This window comes from Leptodactylus fuscus, chromosome 1 (assembly GCF_031893055.1).
Source record: "Leptodactylus fuscus isolate aLepFus1 chromosome 1, aLepFus1.hap2, whole genome shotgun sequence".
NCBI classification, from domain to species: Eukaryota; Metazoa; Chordata; class Amphibia; order Anura; family Leptodactylidae; genus Leptodactylus; species Leptodactylus fuscus.
The window spans coordinates 225,508,279-225,529,197 of record NC_134265.1 but is presented as its reverse complement, the minus strand read 5'-3'; the positions used below and the strand labels follow the sequence as shown (position 1 = coordinate 225,529,197).

The following is a 20,919-nucleotide window of genomic DNA, read 5'->3' as shown; positions in this document are numbered from 1 at the left end:
CCCAGGACAATGTTATTAACCGGTTAACAACACAGGATGTAATAGTACATCTTAGCCGCCAATGCCTTAACCTTCTCCTGCTGGTGACATTTTTTGATATTTTGTTTTTGACTCTCCACCTTTCATAACCCTTAACTTCTTTAATTTTCCGTTCACAGAGCCGTATGAGAGCTTAATGTTTATGAGATAAATTGTTCTTCATAACAGTACCATTCAATATTCTGTACAATGTGCTGGGAAGCTAGAAAAAAATCAGAATTGGGTGAAATTGGAGAAAAAGTGCATTAGTGCAACTTTCTTACAGGCTTCAGTTTTAGGGCATTCACATGTTTCGCTACAGTTCTTGGAATACCACATTTTTATAATTATATTTACATTTTAACCCCTTAAAGATCTAAAACTTTGCAAAAAAAATGTATTTCTTAAAGTTGCCATATCCTGACATCCATAACTTTTTTTATATTTCCGTATAAGGGGGTGCATAAGGTTTCTTTCTTCTGGGACCAGGTGTACTTTTTATTTATACCATTTTGAGGAATGCCTATTACTTTGATCACTTTTTTATTTATTTATTTTCACTGCGGTGTTCACTCTACAGGAAAAATATTTTTATAAGTTTGTAGACCAGGCGTTTTCAGACACAGGGATACAAAAGGTAAAAGAACGCTAGCTCCAGCTCCTGGTGCCAGCGATCTCCAGCACCTCAGATGGTCCGGTCCAGTCTGTTTGGCTTCCTTCTTGTTCATCAATTTTTTTGTCAGCAGTGACATTTTAAATCCCTTCCAGTAAGGCTGACGATTGACCTCAACAGGTCATGTAACTGCTGAAGCCGATCAGTGGACTCAGAAAAGGAACCGGGAATGTCATAGCTAGTCACAGTTTTCAAAGGACTGTAGATCCTGCAAATCTGACAGTTTACAGTGTACAAAAAAGTATTCCATTTACTTATATCTACATCTGGTTGATTGTCTGATCACAGATGGAAAATTATTACAGACCTCAAGCTGCGTTACTGACGCTTGCTCATAGATTTGGTTTTTATTCCTGCATTTTAGCAGCTCACCTATGAAAGTGGGGTCCATTCTGAATTTTATTATAGTGCCCAAAAGCCCCTGGGATGTTACTGAAAATAGAAAACTCACTATTCCCTTCAGGGCTCGTCCACATCTGCGTCCGGTCTCCGTTCTGCAGGTTTCCGTTTCCTGCACAAAACAGAGGCAGGAGACGGAAACCTGCAGGACTCTTTCATACCCATTCATTTGAATGGGTTTGAAAGATGTCCGGCTGTGAGCAGCGGTGAGCGTTTTATGCTCTCCACCGCGAAACCGTTTTTTTTTAAATCGGGCACAGAGTCAGACATGCAGTACTCTGTGTCCGATTGAAAAAAAAAAGGTTTCGCGGCGGAGAGAATAAAATGCTCACGGCCGGACCCGCTCTGACAGCTTTCCGTTTTCTGCATGCAGAAGACGGAAAGCTGAGAACGGAGCCCCGAACGCTAGTGTGAACCTAGCGTCACTCCAACAGAAATTTGGATTAGATAAGTATGCATATTTAATGTCAGGCTGGTCCCATATACATTAGACCAGTATTATTCATTAAGTTCTTATTGCCATTCTCATAAAATGTATCAAAAAGTTACTGATGTTCCTATATTTCCTCTCACATACAGTCCTATGAAAAAGTTTGGGCACCCCTATTAATCTTAATCATTTTTAGTTTGGTGTTTGCAACAGCCACTTCAGTTTGATATATCTAATAACTGACACAGTAATATTTCAGGATTGAAATGAGTTTTATTGTACTAACAGAAAATGTGCAATATGCATTAAACCAAAATTTGACCGGTGCAAAAATTTTGGTACCCTTATCATTTTATTGATTTGAATATTCCTAACTACTTTTTACTGACTTACTGAAGCACAAAATTGGTTTTGTAACCTCACTGAGCTTTGAACTTCATGGCCAGGTGTATCCAATCATGAGAAAAGGTATTTAAGGTGGCCAATTGCAAGTTGTTCTGAAGAGTGGCATCATAGGCTACTCAAAACAACTCTCAAATGATCTGAAAACAAAGATTGTCCAACATAGTTGTTCAGGGGAAGGATACAAAAAGTTGTCTCGGAGATTTAACCTGTCAGTTTCCACTGTGAGGAACATAGTAAGGAAATGGAAGACCACAGGGACAGTTCTTGTTAAGCCCAGAAGTGGTTGGCCAAGAAAAATATCAGAAAGGCAGAGAAGAAGAATGGTGAGAACAGTCAAGGACAATCCACAGACCACCTCCAAAGAGCTGCAGCATCATCTTGCTGCAGATGGTGCCACTGTGCATTGGTCAACAATACAGCGCACTTTGCACAAGGAGAAGCTGTATGGGAGAGTGATGAGAAAGAAGCTGTTTCTGCAAGCACGCCACAAACAGAGTCGCCTGAGGTATGTAAAAGCACATTTGGACAAGCCAGCTTCATTTTGGAAGAAGGTCCTGTGGACTGATGAAACAAAGATTGAGTTGTTTGGTCATACAAAAAGGCATTATGCATGGCGTCCAAAAAAAACAGCATTCCAAGAAAAACACTTGCTACTCACTGTAAAATTTGGTGGCGATTCCATCATGCTTTGGGGCTGTGTGCCAATGCCGGCACCGGGAATCTTGTTAAAGTTGAGGGTCGCATGGATTCCACTCAGTATCAGCAGATTCTTGAGAATAATGTTCAAGAATCAGTGACGAAGTTGAAGTTACGCCGGGGATGGATATTTCAGCAAGACAATGATCCAAAACACCGCTCCAAATCGACTCCGACATTCATGCAGAGGAACAATTACAATGTTCTGGAATGGCCATCCCAGTCCCCAGACCTGAATATCATTGAACATCTGTAGGATGATTTGAAGCGGGCTGTGCATGCTCGGCGACCATCTAACTTAACTGAACTTGAACTGTTTTGTAAAGAGGAATGGTCCAAAATACCTTCATCCAGGATCCAGGAACTGATTAAAAGCTACAGGAAGCGACTAGAGGCTGTTATCTGTACAAAAGGAGGATCTACTAAATATTAATGTCACTTTTCTGTTGAGGTGCCCATACTTTTACACCGGTCAAATTTTGGTTTAATGCATATTGCACATTTTCTGTTAGTACAATAAACCTCATTTCAATCCTGAAATATTACTGTGTCCATCAGTTATTAGATATATCAAACTGAAATGGCTGCTGCAAACACCAAAATATTTAGAACTAAAAATGATTAAGATTAACAGGGGTGCCCAAACTTTTTCATAGGACTGTAAATTCCACAGCATCTAGTTTATTGGTTTCTAAATGTGAAGATATTGTAGTCGAGTTTAAGTATTGTATAATACATTTCCTCAGAGCATCCTAATGCTAAGAGCGCTGCAGGAAACATTACTGTTTAAATGGGCACCGGAGAGTACAATGTTCTGTGTAGGTGTTTAATGATTATTGGGAAGTAGGAATGGGCACAACAATGACATCACTGTGTGGAGTTCAGTAAGACAGTATATGGGGTTTATCATCATTCAATGTGAACTCTAACCATGAATGTATTTACACTGGAGAAAACATAAGGACAAATCTATACATCACAAAACTCCTATCTGAAAATAAAATAAGTTTTCTTTTCCTTTCTTCAGATATGTATAATTGTGTATTAATCATTTAGCAGGATGAAGACAAGTCTCACAGAAGTCCTAGGCTGTGAATGATTTTTTTTTCCTTTTAAACACAATTGAACGGACACCTGTGGTCAGGGCAAGTTTTAGAGGGTGCCACATGGTCCCCTAAGAGCAACCTGTAAGTGAAGCCTATAAATAAACCTTCCCTGTCCTGGACCACCAGGGGTTCACTCATTTTCCCATTAAATGTTCTGGATCACCAGGGGCTTCATTTATTTGTTTTATCATATATATTACTATACAGTATATCTGAAAGCATTATTTGGGCAAGGTGTGGCTGGATTGTGTGAATGTCAGCTGTATTATTAGCTTTATTGCAAATATTGGGGTGTAAAAATTTAGGTAAAAGGTGATATGTATTTAGATTGTTTGTTTTGTGTATGTACCCATGTTTTATGTATTATTGAAAATATGAGCGACTTTTTAAAAGGGAGAGTCAGGTCCTTTACATGTTGACCAACGTACCTTGCTTTTCGCTGCCATTTATTTTACTTTCCTGCAGCGCAATCCTGACTAGCCCACATTAAAGCCACACAGGGGTAGATTGGCCATGTGTATCACTGAGGATTTTTTTTTTTTTTTTTATAAATTCTTTATTTATATCAAAAATGGAAACACATATAACAAACCATACAAAAACGGCCTCCACACAAATAGGGCTGGGAACAAACTGTAAAAAATACAGAGACAATCTGCATAACAAGGTTTGATATTGCACCTTGTTATGTAGGTTCACAGAAACTGCTAAAAATTGGTGGAAAGAAAAGTCCTGCACGGATTACAGTCTATGGGGTCAGTAGATGTCTGTGGGTAACCACTGATTTAGCGATCCAGCTGTCTTTCGTTCAGGTCCCCAAGGGGACCCAAACAGCAGAGAGCCCAGCGCAAGTGTGAACCTAAGTAGTTAGTGTAGCCAAATATACTAATAGATCTTTCTACTATTTTCTTTAATCCTACAGACCTGATCACAAACCACTTGGCTTCATATTCATTGTCTTACTTCATCCATTAGTATCCTGTTTAGCCATCTTATTCAAGAAAAATTCTTTCTCCATTTTTTCAGACAACTGTCAGCCTTAACTGTTCACTCGATCTATTATCGCTCTTCCACTCACTCAGTCCAGTACCAACTTCTCCTCCCACCCCTCTCAATAGACTTCTATGATTAAAAAAATCTCAATCTGTGAGTTTAAGCAGGACTGATTTTCCAATTCTGGACAACCGCTTTAATTTTAGTTACAGAAATAGTTTATTTGTGATTTAGAAAAAAAAAAAAGTAGTTGGACCTCTCAGTCATTGTGTGTAAAGTTATATTTTATTTAAAGCAATGGATTTCAATTGTAAGAATCTAGAAGTGTAAAGAAAAATTACAAAGAAAAATAGATATAGTAGGAAAATCCTTGCATTTCCCCATTTGCTGTGAGTTCTATTTTTGACCTTGCTTTTGATGGATGTATAAGTGCTATTATTGTTCTCTGGCTCCTCCATTAGCTTTCTATCACAGTACTAATAACAATTACAATAATTGCACAGTAAATCCTTTCAACAAATTTACTTCCATGGAGGGTGATAAATGTAGCTATTAAGAGGGAATGCAGAGGTTAGGGCAAACTGGAAGGCAGCAGCTGAACTCTGCTTATGTTGTGTTCCAAAAGTGAACTGTAGTAGCTGAATTGCCATAATATACACTTACAGGTGACCTGAAATACATTATATCCTATTACAATGTAATAGCGTTATACTCTAGTGTATAGTGTTTCTATTTACTGTTTTCTTATATTTGTTCACATTCATTCTGAAACTTCTATGTGTTTTTTTGTAATATTCATCAGTCACCCTGTATTCCTATACTGGTATGTTGAAAAAAATAAGTTTTTCCACCTAATCTGTAAGCTGGGATCTTATTTTGTGTAGCCCCCATTCATATCCTGCAGCTCTATATTTTGGTCTTCTCACTGTTTAGTACTCCAGAAAGCAGAATGTTGTGTATCAATGGGTGGCCCTCTCCATTGTAGTGTATGGTTATTTCTATAACTCCATAACCCTCATAAATTACGAAGGAGAAAACCATGTTTATGTATGCTCATCTCAGTTCCTTTTACCTGGAATTTGGCAGCAGGAGAACTCCATTTTCTGAATAAGTTCTAGAATATATTAGATATTTTATGGTATATACTATAAATACGTCTGATGGGAATACCCCATTAAATTTTACTGTAGCTCTTGAGCATGACACAATCTCACAATGTGGCACTTGAACTAGAAACGTTTGTGCACCCCCAAGGTAGACCATCATTAATTTATGTGAATTGACATTTTCACGTCTTCTCAAAGGAAATTTGCCATACAACACTGTGGACTGTTGTATGGAGACTTCTTATTAAGGGGAATCTTTCATCAATTTACCAAATGATTTATCTAATGGAAAAAAACCTGTTGGCTAAATTATAGTTACTTGTATTTATGAAAAAGCAGGCAGAAATAAAAATCTTAAAAATGGCATTAATAATTACTCTGTCTAGTTAATCTAGATACTGCAGTGTTGATCCAGAAAAGGCCAAAGGCTCTTCCTGCAAAACTAATTTGCTGAAAATAACTCCTTTACATGATCTGATATTGCTTTTCCACTCACTCAGTCCAGTAGCAACTTCTCCTCCCACCCCCCTCAATAGACTTCTTATGAGTAAGTAAATATCAATCTGTGAGTATAAGCAGAACTGATTTTCCAATTCTAGACAACACCTTTTAATTTTGGATACAGAAATAATTTACTGTTTGTGATTTAAAAACAAAAGGGGTTATAGGTAGTTGGACCCCTCAGTCTCACTTGTTAGACTTAGTTTCAAGTTGTAGTTGTGTTCACATTCAAATACATACCACCTCATACACAGTTTACAAACTTCTAGTTTCAGAATTGTGGTTACTTCCTTAACTTTTATGTGGTTTTGTTCATTTCCATATCCAGTCTTTGTGATATGTCCGCCTTGAAGATTTGGATGCTTCCTTTGCTGCTCCATACTCTAATATGCCTTATACAACCTCCTGCTTTCCCTAATGTTAAATCTAGTACTGGAAGAAGGTAGGAAGAGAGCAGATAGAAAACACAGCCAGGAGCAATGTACTGTTGGTTCTATGTATAGGAAAACACAGATTTTGCAGAGGCAATGCAATTGGAAAACTTCAATATAGACTGCTTCAAAACTTTCTTAAATGGATCCCATCATTGGATATCCTTTTTTTCTGACTAAGATGTACGAATAGCCTTAAGAAAGGCTATTCTTCTCCTACCTTTAGATGTCTTCTCCGCACTGCCATTCGGTAGAAATCCAGGTTTTCTTCGGTATGCAAATAAGTTCTCTCGCAGCATTGGGGGAGGTCACCAGCACTCAAACAGCACTGGAGGCGTCCCCAATGCTGCAAGAGAAATCTCCAGTGACGCCTCTATCTTCTTCTGGAACACCCTCTCCCTGTGTCTTCTTCTGTCCTGGATTTCAATCTTATAGGCATGCGCAGTCAGCTCTGCCATTGGGCCTCGAGCAGAACCGATTGCGTATGCCCATGGCCACAAGAAAATGGCCGCTTACACCAGCTTACTGTGTAAGCGGCCACAAGAAAATAGCCACTTACACAGCTTGCTGTTTAAGCAGCCATTTTCTTTTCAAGGCCCGATGGCAGAGCCGATTTCGCAAGCCTAGCAGATTGAAACCCAGGATGGAAGAAGACTCAGGGAGAGAGGGCGTTCCAGAAGAAGATAGAGGCATCGCTGGAGAGTTCTCTTGCAGCATTGGGGACGCCTCCAGTGCTGTTTGAGTGCTGGGGACCTCCCCCAGTGCTGCAAGAGAACTCATTAGCATACCTAAGAAAACCCGGATTTCTACCGAACAGTGGCGTGGAAAAGACATCTAAAGGTAGAAGAAGAATAGCCTTTCTTAAGGCTATTCCTACGTGTTAGTCAGAAAAAAGGGTATCCAATGATAGGATCCCTTTAATCTTGTATTTAGGATGCAAATTAAGGAATTTTAAAATAATCAATACAAAAGTGTGCATAGCCTTTGAGACAGATAAAACATTGTTATTATTTGTAACTTAGATAATTTGCCAGTCCAAGGCACAGCCCTGCATGATGTTTGACCGCCAGTGCACCCTGGGTCAGCTAATTTCAGCTCTGTTTACCTTCAAAGACATTTATAGGTGACAAATGTATTACTTGGGAAGCAATGAAATAATTGCAACAATAATAATTGAGCTTTGTAATTCTGAAGACATTAACCTTAGTTCAATCCTCCACTATGTATTTATCTAAAACAAGAAGACTTTTGTAACTGCCGAATAAAGAAAACATCTACGGTACATTAAAATATAGGTCAAGGTAAGTATGATCAATTAAAGTGAGCAATACAGCCGAGTTCTGTCATAGGCTGCCTGTAATAGAAGTACACTAATTACAAGAATGGGATCCTTTAAAAGGCTCCCGGCTGTCTTCATAACAGATCTCTGCACCCGAGTCTATTTTCAAGGGATGGCACACCACTGCTAAATACTGTGGATGCCTAGGTCATTGTAGATAAAGCATCTACAGGATAATATTCCGATCATGGGCATTGCCTCTGGGATTCTGCTGTATAATAAGCTCGGCAGTGGCATAACTAAGAATGGCAGGGCCCCAAGGCGAACATTTCACTCGGGACTCCCCAGATCCCTTTTCAGTCCCCAGAGTATAATGATTGGAGACCCAGGGGAGAATACAAATATAAGAAAGACTGTCACTTACCTCTCCCTGGCCCAAAGCATTTCCCACAGATCTCTTCAATGTTGGACCATACGTCCTAATCCAGGCTGGCATCGCGACGCATAATGACGCTGGCCTGGGCGCAGTAGGGGTAAGTAACTGTGTTTTTTATGTTCTCTTACCTCCGAACATTATACTCGGGGGAAGGGGGCTCAGCCTGAGTGGGACATGTCAGTGTGGGGACACAGAACATGTCAGTGTCAGGGGACATCATATTGTAGGAGCATGACACACTGAGGGCAACATGAGGGGAGGACATAGTGGAGGTAGCCAGGGGCATGGGGGGACATGAATTTCTGGTGCCAACCTGGAGGGAGACCTGAATCGGGAAGGGGGGGGGGGGCAACCTGGAGTATATGAAGGGCATATTGTATGGGGCCACTAGCGAGCCATTATACTGTGTGAGAGACTCTAAGTGGCGTTATACTACTGTATGTGGGGACCATTGAGAGAGCATTATAATTTATGCAAGTAGTGATGATGAGGCGGCCCACTTATGAAATCTTTGCACAGGGCCCATCAATGTGTAAACGGCCCTGCATGCGGACAGGTGAAACCTTAGCAGCTATGTCATCCAGAGGCTCAGAGGACCCAAGCAGGCGTAAAATTGATAGTTACGAAAACTGTTGTGGGCGTTTTTCTTTATTATTTTCTCCTTTCGTACAATTGCTAGATATTGCTATCCAATTTTTGATTACTTCTTGAAATAAAATAAAAATGATTTTGCTAACATTTATATTAAACAGTTCAGATGTATGAATTCTAGCTATGTGGTACATGGAGTGACATTTTATGGTTTGGTGGCACTGTAATGTAATAAATATCATTGAGATTACTAAACAGAGAGATCATCCATTCCACAAAGTGAAACATGTTCAGCGTCACAGCACCCACCCTCTTATAATAGCTGCGTGAAGCCAAATTGTAAAACAAGCATCTTAGTTACAGAACGCAGAATAAATGTTGGTGCCGCTTCCAGTTAGATTTAGCAGCACTCATCATTGCAGTTATGGGGATTCTGATGCATATTATATCTTCTCTTTTAATTACATTTTGTGACCTGACTGATGATTTCAAAATTATTAGATTATTTTTCTTGCATGAGAATGCTGCTTTCGTTCTTCAGGCGACTCTGATGTAATTGGATTAGCAGCCAGTACCACCCGGTTGACATTGCCAGCAATTCCCAGGCGTGTACCGGCAGGCTTTGTTCCAGCACTGATAAACTTGCAGTCCTTATTGTTTAACCAATTGTGTGCCAAGAGCACCCTAGAATACCTTTGCTGCGTAAACACAAATTTAACCAAGTATTGCTTACTACTATCATGCTAATGTCTATCTGTCTATCTGTATATATCTATGCACATACATACATTTTAGGAGGAAAGGTAATTTATAAGAGTATTAAAGTAAATCCATATTTTATTTTTAGGTTATTAAGAAAGATACTGGATTTTGGAGAGACTTTGGATTTGGAATGACTTGTCAGTATCGTTCAGACTTTATTAACATAGGTAAGTTTTTGTGCTACTCATTACTGCCATCTACTGGGTAGTTTAATGCACACTTCTAATTATGGCCTAATGAAGCAGAGAAATATGTTAGCAAGATTTATAATATACATTTTATTACTAGCTACTAAGTGTTGGCTAATTCTAAGTGCATAGCAATTTATTACTTTGCTCCCAATAGTAGTAATTGCTATTATTCTTGCATCATCTGTTTATAATGCATGTCACGTTAGTACCTGTCTGTAGTGCGTGTATGCTGCATTCTGTTTGTAAGAATAAGAAGCTCACCATACTGACTCTTTAAAGCCAACTGCTGTCATCTTGGACTGGATGCATAATAACTTGTAATATCCCTTTTATTGTAGTATTATTCATCAACTCTAATATCTAGAACATCATTGAAGGAATTTTTCTATCTAATAAGTTATCCCATTGTTTTTAGCAGTAGCTACCTAGCCTTTGCCTCTGATTTTTTTTTCTTCTGTCCTAGGGTCCTGTCAGTATCCTATCCTACTAATATTTGTGTGTTTGGATGTTTGTGTGTTTGGATGTTTGTTCCTCAATCACGCAAAAATGGCTGAACAGATTTGAATGAAATTTGGCACACAAATAGATTGTAAACTCAATTAAAATATAGTTTACTTTTTATCCCGGTAAATGACATGGCTTCACGACTGTTATGAATTTTTGTTCACATGATATATTACACTGCTCTTATCTCCGTTTTTGAGAAAGTCAGAGCTGTTATCTCACTGTGTAAACACACGCTAACCCTCAGTGGTGTGTGTTCATGCATTTGCATAGCACTGATGACAAACTGACATGGGCAAACACCTTTAATCCAAATTGGCAGTTTACCAATTTTCAACATTTGCCTGGAAAAAGAAAATCTAATTTGTCGCAAACAATGAGAGTTATGAAGGAAGCCAGAAGTCACAGAGTTCTCCTCAAGTGGAGCTGAGGGAGATCATCGACCCCAACAACACGTTCATTATATGGTGTCCCAGCAAGCTGCTGAGATACTGGAACAATACAGCTCAAGGAATGAGTTCAGCGGCAGGCCAGTTTGACAGCTCCTGAAACGCCGGAGCAGGCGGATCATCAATGCCAACAACACGCTCAGTATATGCCGTTCCAGCGAGCTGCTGAGATGCTGGAACAATCACAGGCACAGTGCAAGAAACAAGTTCAGCGGCAGGCCAGCTTGAGAGCTGCCAAAATGCCGGAGCATGCGGATCATCAACGCTAACAACACGCTCATTATATGGCATTCCAGCAAGCTGCTGAGATACTGCAACAATCACGGGCACAGCGCGAGGAACGAGTTCAGCGGCAGGCCAGCTTGACAGCTGCTAAAACGCTGGAGCAGGTGGATCATCAACACCAACAGCATGCTCATTATCTGGCGTCCCAGCGAGCTGCTGAGATGCCGGAACAATCACAGGCACGGTGTGAGGAACAAGGTCAGCAGCAGGACAGCTTGAGAGCTGCCGAAATGCCGGAGCAGGCAAACCATCGATAGCAGCAATTTGCTGAATAAAGGCGGATCATCGACACCAATAACAAGCAGACTAAGTCGCAGGCAGAGGCTAGTATTATATAGAGGCATAGCCTGGTTGAGGTGCTTTACAATGAGTATCTGTATGAAGTATTTAACAGGGACAAATGCTGTTAAAGTATTTAACAGGGACAAATGCAAAGTTCTACATCTGAGTAACAGAAATGTAAAAAACATATATATTATGGGAGGAATAGAACTAAGTGATAGCATGGGGAAAAGGACTTGGGCATAATAGTAGATCACAAATTCAATATGAGCCAACAGTGCGGTGCTGCTGCAAAAAAGGCTAATAAAATTCTGGGATGTATTAAGACAAGCATTGAATCTAGATCAAGAGAGGTCATTATTCCGCTGTACTCTTCCCTGGTCAGACCACACCTGGAATACTGTGTACAGTTCTGGGCACCTCAATTCAAGAAAGACATCGATATATTGGAGCAAGTCCAGAGAAGAGCAACCAAAATGGTGGAAGGTCTGCAAACCATGTCCTATGAGGAGCGGCTAAAAGAACTGGGATTGTTTAGTTTGCAGAAGAGAAGGCTGAGGGGAGATTTAATAGCAGTCTACAAATATCTGAAAGGTAGTCACAGTGCAGAGGGATCTACCCTATTCTCATTAGCACAAGGAAGTACAAGAAGCAATGGGATGAAACTAAAGGGAAAGAGATACAGATTAGACATTAGGAAAAACTTTCTGACAGTGAGGGTAGTGAGAGAGTGGAATAGGCTGCCACGGGAAGTGGTGGGCGCTCCATCAATGGAAATCTTCAAGCGAAATCTGGATAAACATATAGCTGGGATGATTTAGGAAAACCTGCACTCGCAGGGGGTTGGACCCGATGGCCCTTGAGGTCCCTTCCAACTCTACCAAAAAGTAAAAGTACTGTGCCATGCCATGGTGGTGCAGGGTGGGCCTAGGGACCCATCGCAGGATTCACCTGTTCTGGTCCAGTACAAACCTAAGTATAGATGTGTCTATAACAGACCATAGTTTAAAAGTAGAACATTATTTAACCTGCACAATGAACACCATAAAAAAAAATAATAAAAAACAGCTGCCGTTTTTGGTCACATTGCTGCAAAATAATGAATAAAATAAAGGCAAAAAAAAAAAATGTTTCTATCCTTCTAAGGGGGCGTTCACACTACCGTCGGTGTCCGACATGTAGTGTCCACTCCTAGTGTCCGCTCAAAATCTGTCACGGACACTAGGAGCGAACACTAGCTGTGTCCGTGACACCTGTCATTCACTTGAATGGGCATCGGGTGCATTCTTTTGCACTCCGTGCCCGTCCTTCCCTGTCCGCAAGAGAAGATGTCCGACTTCTCAAGCGGACAGAAAAACCCTGCAAAAAAAGTTATGGCTTTCAAAATGTGACAATGGAAAAAAAACAAACAAAAATATAGGCCATATCTCTGAAGGGTTAAAGATGGCTTTCTCATCTAAAGGTTTCACATCTCTCCTCTCCCCTCCACTTCCTGGTCTTGGAGTTGGTACATTTTTTTCAGGCTCCTCTCAATAATGTCCCTGACTCTGACTGCACAGCTCTGGCCATAGATGACTGGAGCAGTGCAAGAAGTCTGCTGCCTGCAAGTAAAATATTAGTATATATAAGTGCACACTGTTTAGCATTTACTGGAACGTTATTGTGATGAGCTATATGCTTTGTTACTTAGTAATGAATAGGGAATAGGATGGGATTAATCTGCATATATTATAATATGTTTAGACTAGTCTCATGATAATATAATAATACATCTCATTTTTGTTTCAGGTGGTTTTGATCTGGATATTAAGGGTTGGGGTGGAGAAGATGTTCATCTGTATCGTAAATACCTTCACAGCAACCTTATTGTGATCAGGACCCCTGTGAAGGGTCTCTTCCACCTGTGGCATGAAAAGCGCTGTGTGGATGAGCTGACGCCAGAGCAATACAAGATGTGCATGCAGTCCAAGGCTATGAATGAGGCTTCACATGGACAGCTTGGTATGCTGGTCTTCAGACATGAAATTGAGGCACATCTTCGTAAACAAAAGCCAAAGTCCAATGTCAAGAAATCCTGAGAGGACACTGTCTGTGTTTATTACTCAGATAATCTCAAGCCTACACTGCTGAAGACGAACATGCAAAAGGTCAATGAGTCAATGAACACAGAATCGGGGCGGAAGATGCGCATGCTGTTGTCTTTTAATGGCCCTCAAGGATGTAGCAGGCTATTAAGTGGATGGTTGACTAGAAAAACCAGATAGGACAGGGCTGAACCTGGAAAGGAGTTTGCATTGAAAAAAAAATTGAGATTATTGAGAATTACACGTTGCATATACAAATCAAGAAATCGTTTGACCATTGTGTACTGGATCATGGAGCCATGTTCTACACAAGGAGAAATAGCAAAATATTAATTTACCCGTGCACTGTGAAATAAAATTCCATTTAGTAAACTGACAGCTATTATGGAAAAAGAAGGAGCTTTTTGTTTCACAATGTATTTGACTGTACAGTATTTCTGAGACTTAAGATTTCAAAGATAGTTTTTTTAAAAAAAAAAAACATTACCTTATTGCTGGAACATCTGAAGCCAAATATTAGAAGCCATATGAATTGAGTGTTTCTGGAACGTCTCAGAAGGCTGAATACAAAATGTGCCTGAATATGCTTTCATATAACAATGGCAAGAATCCTGTTGTGCTATAAGTCCACAATCGGTAGATTTTTTTGCATTGTATTGATTTGTATTGAAATTGAGTGATGAATAATTATGTGACAAAAGCACAAATTGCTGTATGCTGTAAGTCATGTGGTCCGTAAGTAATATTTTTTGCACATGTGGAGTTCATAACATATTCTATAAAAAGCAGATAGTGTTTATGAAGTGCGGCATTCTGAGAGTGGTTAGACCAGTTCATACCTGTGAACAGCGAAAAAGACAAACACTACACTGAGACATTGCACAGAATATATCCTTTGTTCTGACAATACGTAAACTCCAGGGAGAAGAGAAGCCTATAATTATGAGGTAGTTATTACTTATCTGTCCCACTTCCCTAGTTTTATCAAAGGGTTCTTGTGTGTAGTGCTGAGAATTCATGACGGATGCTAAAGGTCAAACCCTAGCACTATGGGAAATGTATACAATGTAGGTTCCCAACTCAAAGGGTTAAGAAGTTTCACAGGAATTCTTAAGGTAGTCATTGTAAAATGTGTGTTGCTACTTAAGAAATGAGAATGTATAATCTGCAATCTAGATTACACCCTGATGGAGCAATGCATTATCCACCCACAGTGTCCATCAGAATGTATTTTTTCATAGACATTTAGAGCTACATGATGAAGCCTGTAACGTAGTATTATAAAATCTAAAACCAGAAATACAAGCCCATCGTAGATAATAAGCTGCTTGTAACAAAAAGTGTGGAAATTGCAGTTTGATAGATTATTGTAACCAGGGAAACATGGTTACTGTCTATCAAATAGCTCGAGTTGCGTCAGTCAAACACATTCAAAATAGGGCAAATATTACAGCACTTATATTAACAAACAATTTTCTCATAAAATGTTTGACTTTACTGAATTTGATAACTGTGAGACCATCTCCCCTGACCTGTCTCTTCTAGTAAATATGTGTATTATTCATGACATGACAGTCATGGATACTCCCTTATAAGAAGTCAATGTATGAATTAATGGATAACTTGACAACGATGCAGGGACACACCCCTTTGACAAGGTTTAAGGTAGCACTCAGTCTGACATTGATTGGACAATGTTACATTGTGAAGGAAAACCTCCCCATATGGTAACCTATAACTGTTAATTTATTCATAGATTTCTAGGAGGAGTAACAAAGGAACAGCACAAAGTGGAGTTAGAAGAAAATAATTGTTATATAGTGAAAAATAAAACATGCAACAATTTGCTAAAACAGACCGGAGATCCGTCAGGTCCTCTTTAGGAATTATTTCCAATAACAGCATGTGCTAGATTAGTACTGCTGTAGAAGGAAGATTAAATGGTTTTTCACACTGAAAATATTGATGACCTATCCTAAGCATTAGTCAATTAATATTAGATTGATGGAGGTTTAATATACTGCTACACAGAGAATTGAGCAGGATGCAGACAGCACTGTTCTCTGTGTATTAGTTACTACACATTAGCTGCAATTCCCTTACATGGAAGCTAACCTGCAATGACTTACCTTCCTGCAGTATTTACAGATCAGGTATCAGGTGCTGAGAACAGCTGATCTGTGGGGGTGCTGACTACTACAAATCTAATATTGATGGCCTAGTAGCTCAATAGATTATTAATATTTTTAGCTCTGAAATCCCCTTTTAAGTATCATGTATGTTACTTTTAGAAATGTTGCATGTTACATAAGTATGGGGACTTTAAAAATAAAATCCATATTAACATGTTCTAAAATTTCAATTAATTGAAAGAATGGTATCATACTGCAATAGAGAGGATTTTTATATCTAAGGCTCATTGGGTGTGTTACATACTTATATTATTATCTAAAAATGTACATTGCATTTCAGTTTCAACTGTAGGCTAAAATTATGCTCTTTTGCATAAGTAGGGGTTATAGGATATGTTATAGATATGTTCCAAAAGGTTAGAAAAAAATAAGGTGTGCAAGGGGCTCGACACCCTTCAGCTCTTGGGTTCATTCAGTCACATTCACTACTTGACTGCTGTTTGCTCATAGATGTTTTGATATCACAATATTAAAGGGGCTCTATCATTGGAAAAAGTTATTTTAACTAATCACATCCTTGCATAGCCTTTAGAAAGGCTATTCTACACATAGCTTTCTCCGTGCACCCCAGAAGTCTCTTCGTACTCTGTCCTTCTGTATATACAGCACAGGCTGCTGCTGCTGACTCCTCCTCCCTGCTCTCATACACAGCACAGAGAGGAGAGCTGGCTGACAACTTCCTGTGCACTGAGGAGCCTAATTAGCATATGAATAAAAATGGGCTTATTCAAACACTACTGAAGCGATTTACATTCAAAAGGTAGGTGTGGAATAGCCTTTCTAAAGGCTATGCAAGGATGTGATTAGTTAAAAATGACTTTTTCCCAATGATAGAGCCCCTTTAACACTTCTAAGAAAAAGTTGCAAGAAGGTGACACCTTATGCGTTATTTAGCTAATGGGAACTTCCACCCCCTAAGGGCTCGTTCACATCTGCGTTCATCTGTCCTTATTGCAGGTTTCCGTTTCCTGCATAAAACAGATGCAGGAGACGGAAACCTGCAGGAGACTTTCTCACCCATTCATTTGAATGGGTGAGAAAGCTGTCCGGCCGTGAGCGGCAGTGAGCGTTTTGCGCTCTCCGCCGCAAAACCGGGTTTTATAATCCGGACACAGAGTCGGACATGCAGTACTCTGTGTCCGGATTAAAAAATCCGGTTTCGCGGCGGAGAGCCTAAAACGCTCACCGCCGCTCACGGCCGGACCTGGTCTATGGTTTCCGTCTTCTGCCATGCAGAAGACGGAAACCATAGAACGGAGACATGAACGCAGGTGTGAACCTAGCGTAACCGGGGATTTAATTTCTGTATTTTATACCGACTATCACTAGGTGTTTCTGAGCCTACCAATCAAAATGGCTGTCCACATACTGCAGTTTTGGCTGAGTAGTCTAGGTGGAGGAGGAAGAATACACTTCTTAAGAAGACCTTCATGTGTCAGGTTCTCAGCGATACACCAATTAGTGAATAATGTAGAAGCACATAGGATAAATATATGTGTCTCAAGATTCCTCTTGTGCTCCATAAAAATAAATTGGTACACTATGAAGGCGAACGAACAGCAATTCCCTATTATACTGTAATTAGTGTAATGGCTCTTGCTTCTAGATGTATACATATTTCAGCAGGGTTTTTCTCTGCCTCCTAGAAGGCTATTTATTGTTCTAATGTAAGTTTATAAGCCATCTCTCCTTTACAAAGTACAGATGTGGCCTTTCTTAACTTTCCTCAACATATCCTGAGGTTTATGGGACAAAATTACAAACTTTTTGAGAAACATTTTCAGTACTCTCAGAAATTTGTGTAGGTTTGTGTGCGACTACCCATTGGTTTTGTTTTGGGGGGTTGTGCTTAACATTGTTTCTATTCAGAATGACTAGCACCCTGATTTAACTGTAGCTGCAGTATCATATAGTCTGCTGAAACAGAACACATTTAACCCCCTCACAGCTCTGAACAAACCCGGCTGGAAGTTTGAGCAAATTGCATTACAGTTTACACCGATGAGGGACATAGCAGATGGAGCTGTCACTTTAAACATCGCTAACTCGAGAGCCGTGGGCCACAATTCTTGGCTTTGAAATAACCATGTCTGTAGCCCAACTAGATTTAGAGCTCTAACTACAAGTACATGCAGCTTTCACTTTAACCAGTTTGCAGCTGATAGTGTGCAGGGAGAGATCACTTCACATGGCCCCAGAGGACGGTGTACCTTAGACTTTTGTTCATGGTATTAACTCTTCCCCCAATTATCAATCAGAAAACATATTGCCAATTTAATCCTTTATATGTGGTCAATGCGGACTAAAAAAAGGAAAAAAGTTTTTCCCTTGCCAATGAAGAATAAAAATAAAGAAATGCACAATGTGGTATTGCTACATCTGCGCCAACCCCAAAAATACAATTAATATTTTATTTATTCTACATGATGAACGCCATAAGCCTTCAAATTCAGTCTACACAATTGATGTTTTCTGTTCATTTCACCTTTGAAAAAACAAAGTTCTAAAACTGATGAAAAAGTCATATATATCCACAAAATACAAAGTCTTGTAAAGCTACATTGAAAAAAAAAAGTTATGAAAGCTGGAACAAAGAGATGGATAAAATTATACTGGTTTAAGGCTGAAATGTGTTGGATTGCTAAGGGGTTAAATTAAGGCACCAGAGTTATGTGGCAGCAATATTTACTTAAACTATAAATTCTGAGTCTTCAGTAAAAAAAAAAAAGGAATATTTTTGGGAGGGTTTTTGAAATTTTAATGTGATTTGATAGGGGTTAAATCCAAACGCTGCCCACACACAGGCCTTGAACAACATGTAACCTATTCTTCCTACATTCCAGGATGGGTTTCCGACACATGGCAGTGGCCATTTTAGTTTACTACCGTGTTATCCCTGAGACAATACAAACTCCTAGTAATGCATTAGAGTATGTATGCTAACACGTTTATTTTTTATATTTCTTGGAGAAGCCCTTTAAAAGGGGTTTCCTGGTTAAGAGTATTATAACATCCTAAATCTAGGCCATCGATATTTGATTGGTGGAGGTCCAACACCCGACACCCCTACCGATTAGCTGTGCTCAGGAACTGATATACAGAAAATGAAGCAGGAAGCAGACAGCTCTGTTCTCTGTGTAATGGCCAGAGCAGGTAACTACATTTAAGTGAATAGGACATTATTTACAGTACCTAGTCTGGCCACTAGTCAGAAAACAGAGCTGTCTGCTTCCTGCTGCATTCTCTTATATAGCAGTTCAGATCTGAGGGAGCACCGAGTGTTGGACCTCCATCCATTAAAGATTGATGGCTTAGCTTTAGGATAGATCATCAATATTTTTAGCTCTGGAAAACCCCTTTAAATCCATGACTGTGTTTTTGGATTGTTTCTGCTTCCTATAATAAATAGTTTGGAACTGCTGTTAAGGAAATCACCTAATAGATAAAGAACACCATATACTGTATATTGTGATATATTTGGGATAGTGGTTGCACTAGTTTACACTTATTATGTATTTAATTCTAAAATTTGTAATGCACTAAAATACTTGAGTTTGTAGAATCAAAAACGTTAAAGCCCAAATACCTGCGGTGGATACATTGTAATGTAACTGACAATGTTTATTGCTTGAGTGATGGTCATGCTGTTCACTTTATAAATTCCCTCCATTGTGTGTGAAGCAGTCCGAGCCTTCTATACTAGCGTTCAACTTTCATTATCCTTTGGAATTATTAAACCATTGAAGGCCTAGTAGATGAATTATATATCTAAGATTTCAGTATTACACATCTCAATATCACAGGTATTATTCCTCTTTTCCATGAACAGTTGGTGGAATATATAATTATTTTCCCATAAAGACTTTTAAAGGAAGTTGAGCATATGGGGTCATTTAAATATTTAGAACCCAAAATTTTACTTTCCTGTCAACTTCCATATTTGTAAATTCAATTTTCTACTGTAATCCTTACAAAGCTAAGTAAGTGTTAGCAATGTGAAATTATCATTAAAATCTATTTATTTTTTACTTAAAAAAAACTTAATCTCAGGATCAACTTGATGAAGAATATAAAAAAAACAAAAAAAATCTTCCTTTGAAATAAAGGGTTTAATGTCTTCCTAAGATACCAGAAGTCCAATATAGGATCCTTATCAAGGGTTCTCATGGCTTCATCTCATGGTTGTCAACAGTCATATTGACTAAAAGTAATCTTAGAGACGCTGTGGCAAATGCATATTTTTCACTTTGTAAAAATGGCCAAGGATACACATGGGTGGCAATTTCTGGTAGCTGTGTAGAGAAGGAGATTACAGCTAATGGTCACCAGAACTAAGGACTTCCAGTGGGTTTTCACTTTTTTTTCTTTGTATAAATGTACAGAATTGTAAAAATAAATATAGAAGAAAATTATATTTTTTATGAATGATTCAATACAATCAACTCTGTTTTTACTGCCGGAATGAAATCTTTGGTGGTATCATTCAGGTTGCCATGTATTCTTTTAAATTAAAATATAAAAAAATAAATCAAATAAGCAAAAGAAAACACAATAAAAAGCTTTACATACTATATTGATATTGACATTTTTGCTTTAATTATATACTAATTTATTTTCTAGTAAAAATTTCTCCCATTTGTGTTTGTTAAACGATGCTTTAGTTTAATGTGTTTGTATGTCCTGTGGCTGGGTGGTCACTCAGTGCGGATGTTTGTATTTAAAGTTAAATATGACCATAAGTAACTTATACATGACTGAAAGTGTCCATTTAATGCAATAAATTCATTTAATTCAATCATATGTGTTTTATTTCATTGTGTAAGAAATCTACATTCACATTAAAATGAGGACCTTTCATGTCCTCAGGCACATGCAGTTTTATATACCGCTAGAAAGGGAAACTGAGGGAAGGCAGGGAAAACTGCTTTGTTTGTCCACTTTATTACTTTATTCTTTTTTTTTTGACACATCCCTTGACTTATCTGGTCATAAGTCAAGTGATGTATCTGCTGCTCTGAGGGGGGAGGGAGGAGGGGCTAAGTGCATGGGAGCGAGCCTGGAGGGGGGGGAGGTAGTTTACCCTTTGGGGGGAAGGGGCTGTCAATA

At 39.0% G+C, this 20,919-nt stretch overlaps 1 protein-coding gene across 1 annotated transcript in view; it reads left to right on the top strand.

Annotated features, from left to right (window-relative positions):
- CSGALNACT1 (chondroitin sulfate N-acetylgalactosaminyltransferase 1) overlaps nt 1–16,725 on the top strand; it is a 257,618-nt gene extending 240,893 nt beyond the window's left edge. Inside the window, exons 8-9 of the mRNA XM_075283731.1 lie at nt 9,912–9,993; nt 13,326–16,725. Of these exons, the coding sequence (XP_075139832.1) occupies nt 9,912–9,993; nt 13,326–13,615 (372 nt within the window). The 3' untranslated portion in view covers nt 13,616–16,725. The remainder of the gene's footprint in view (nt 1–9,911; nt 9,994–13,325) is intronic.
- Nucleotides 16,726–20,919: the final 4,194 nt, after the last annotated feature.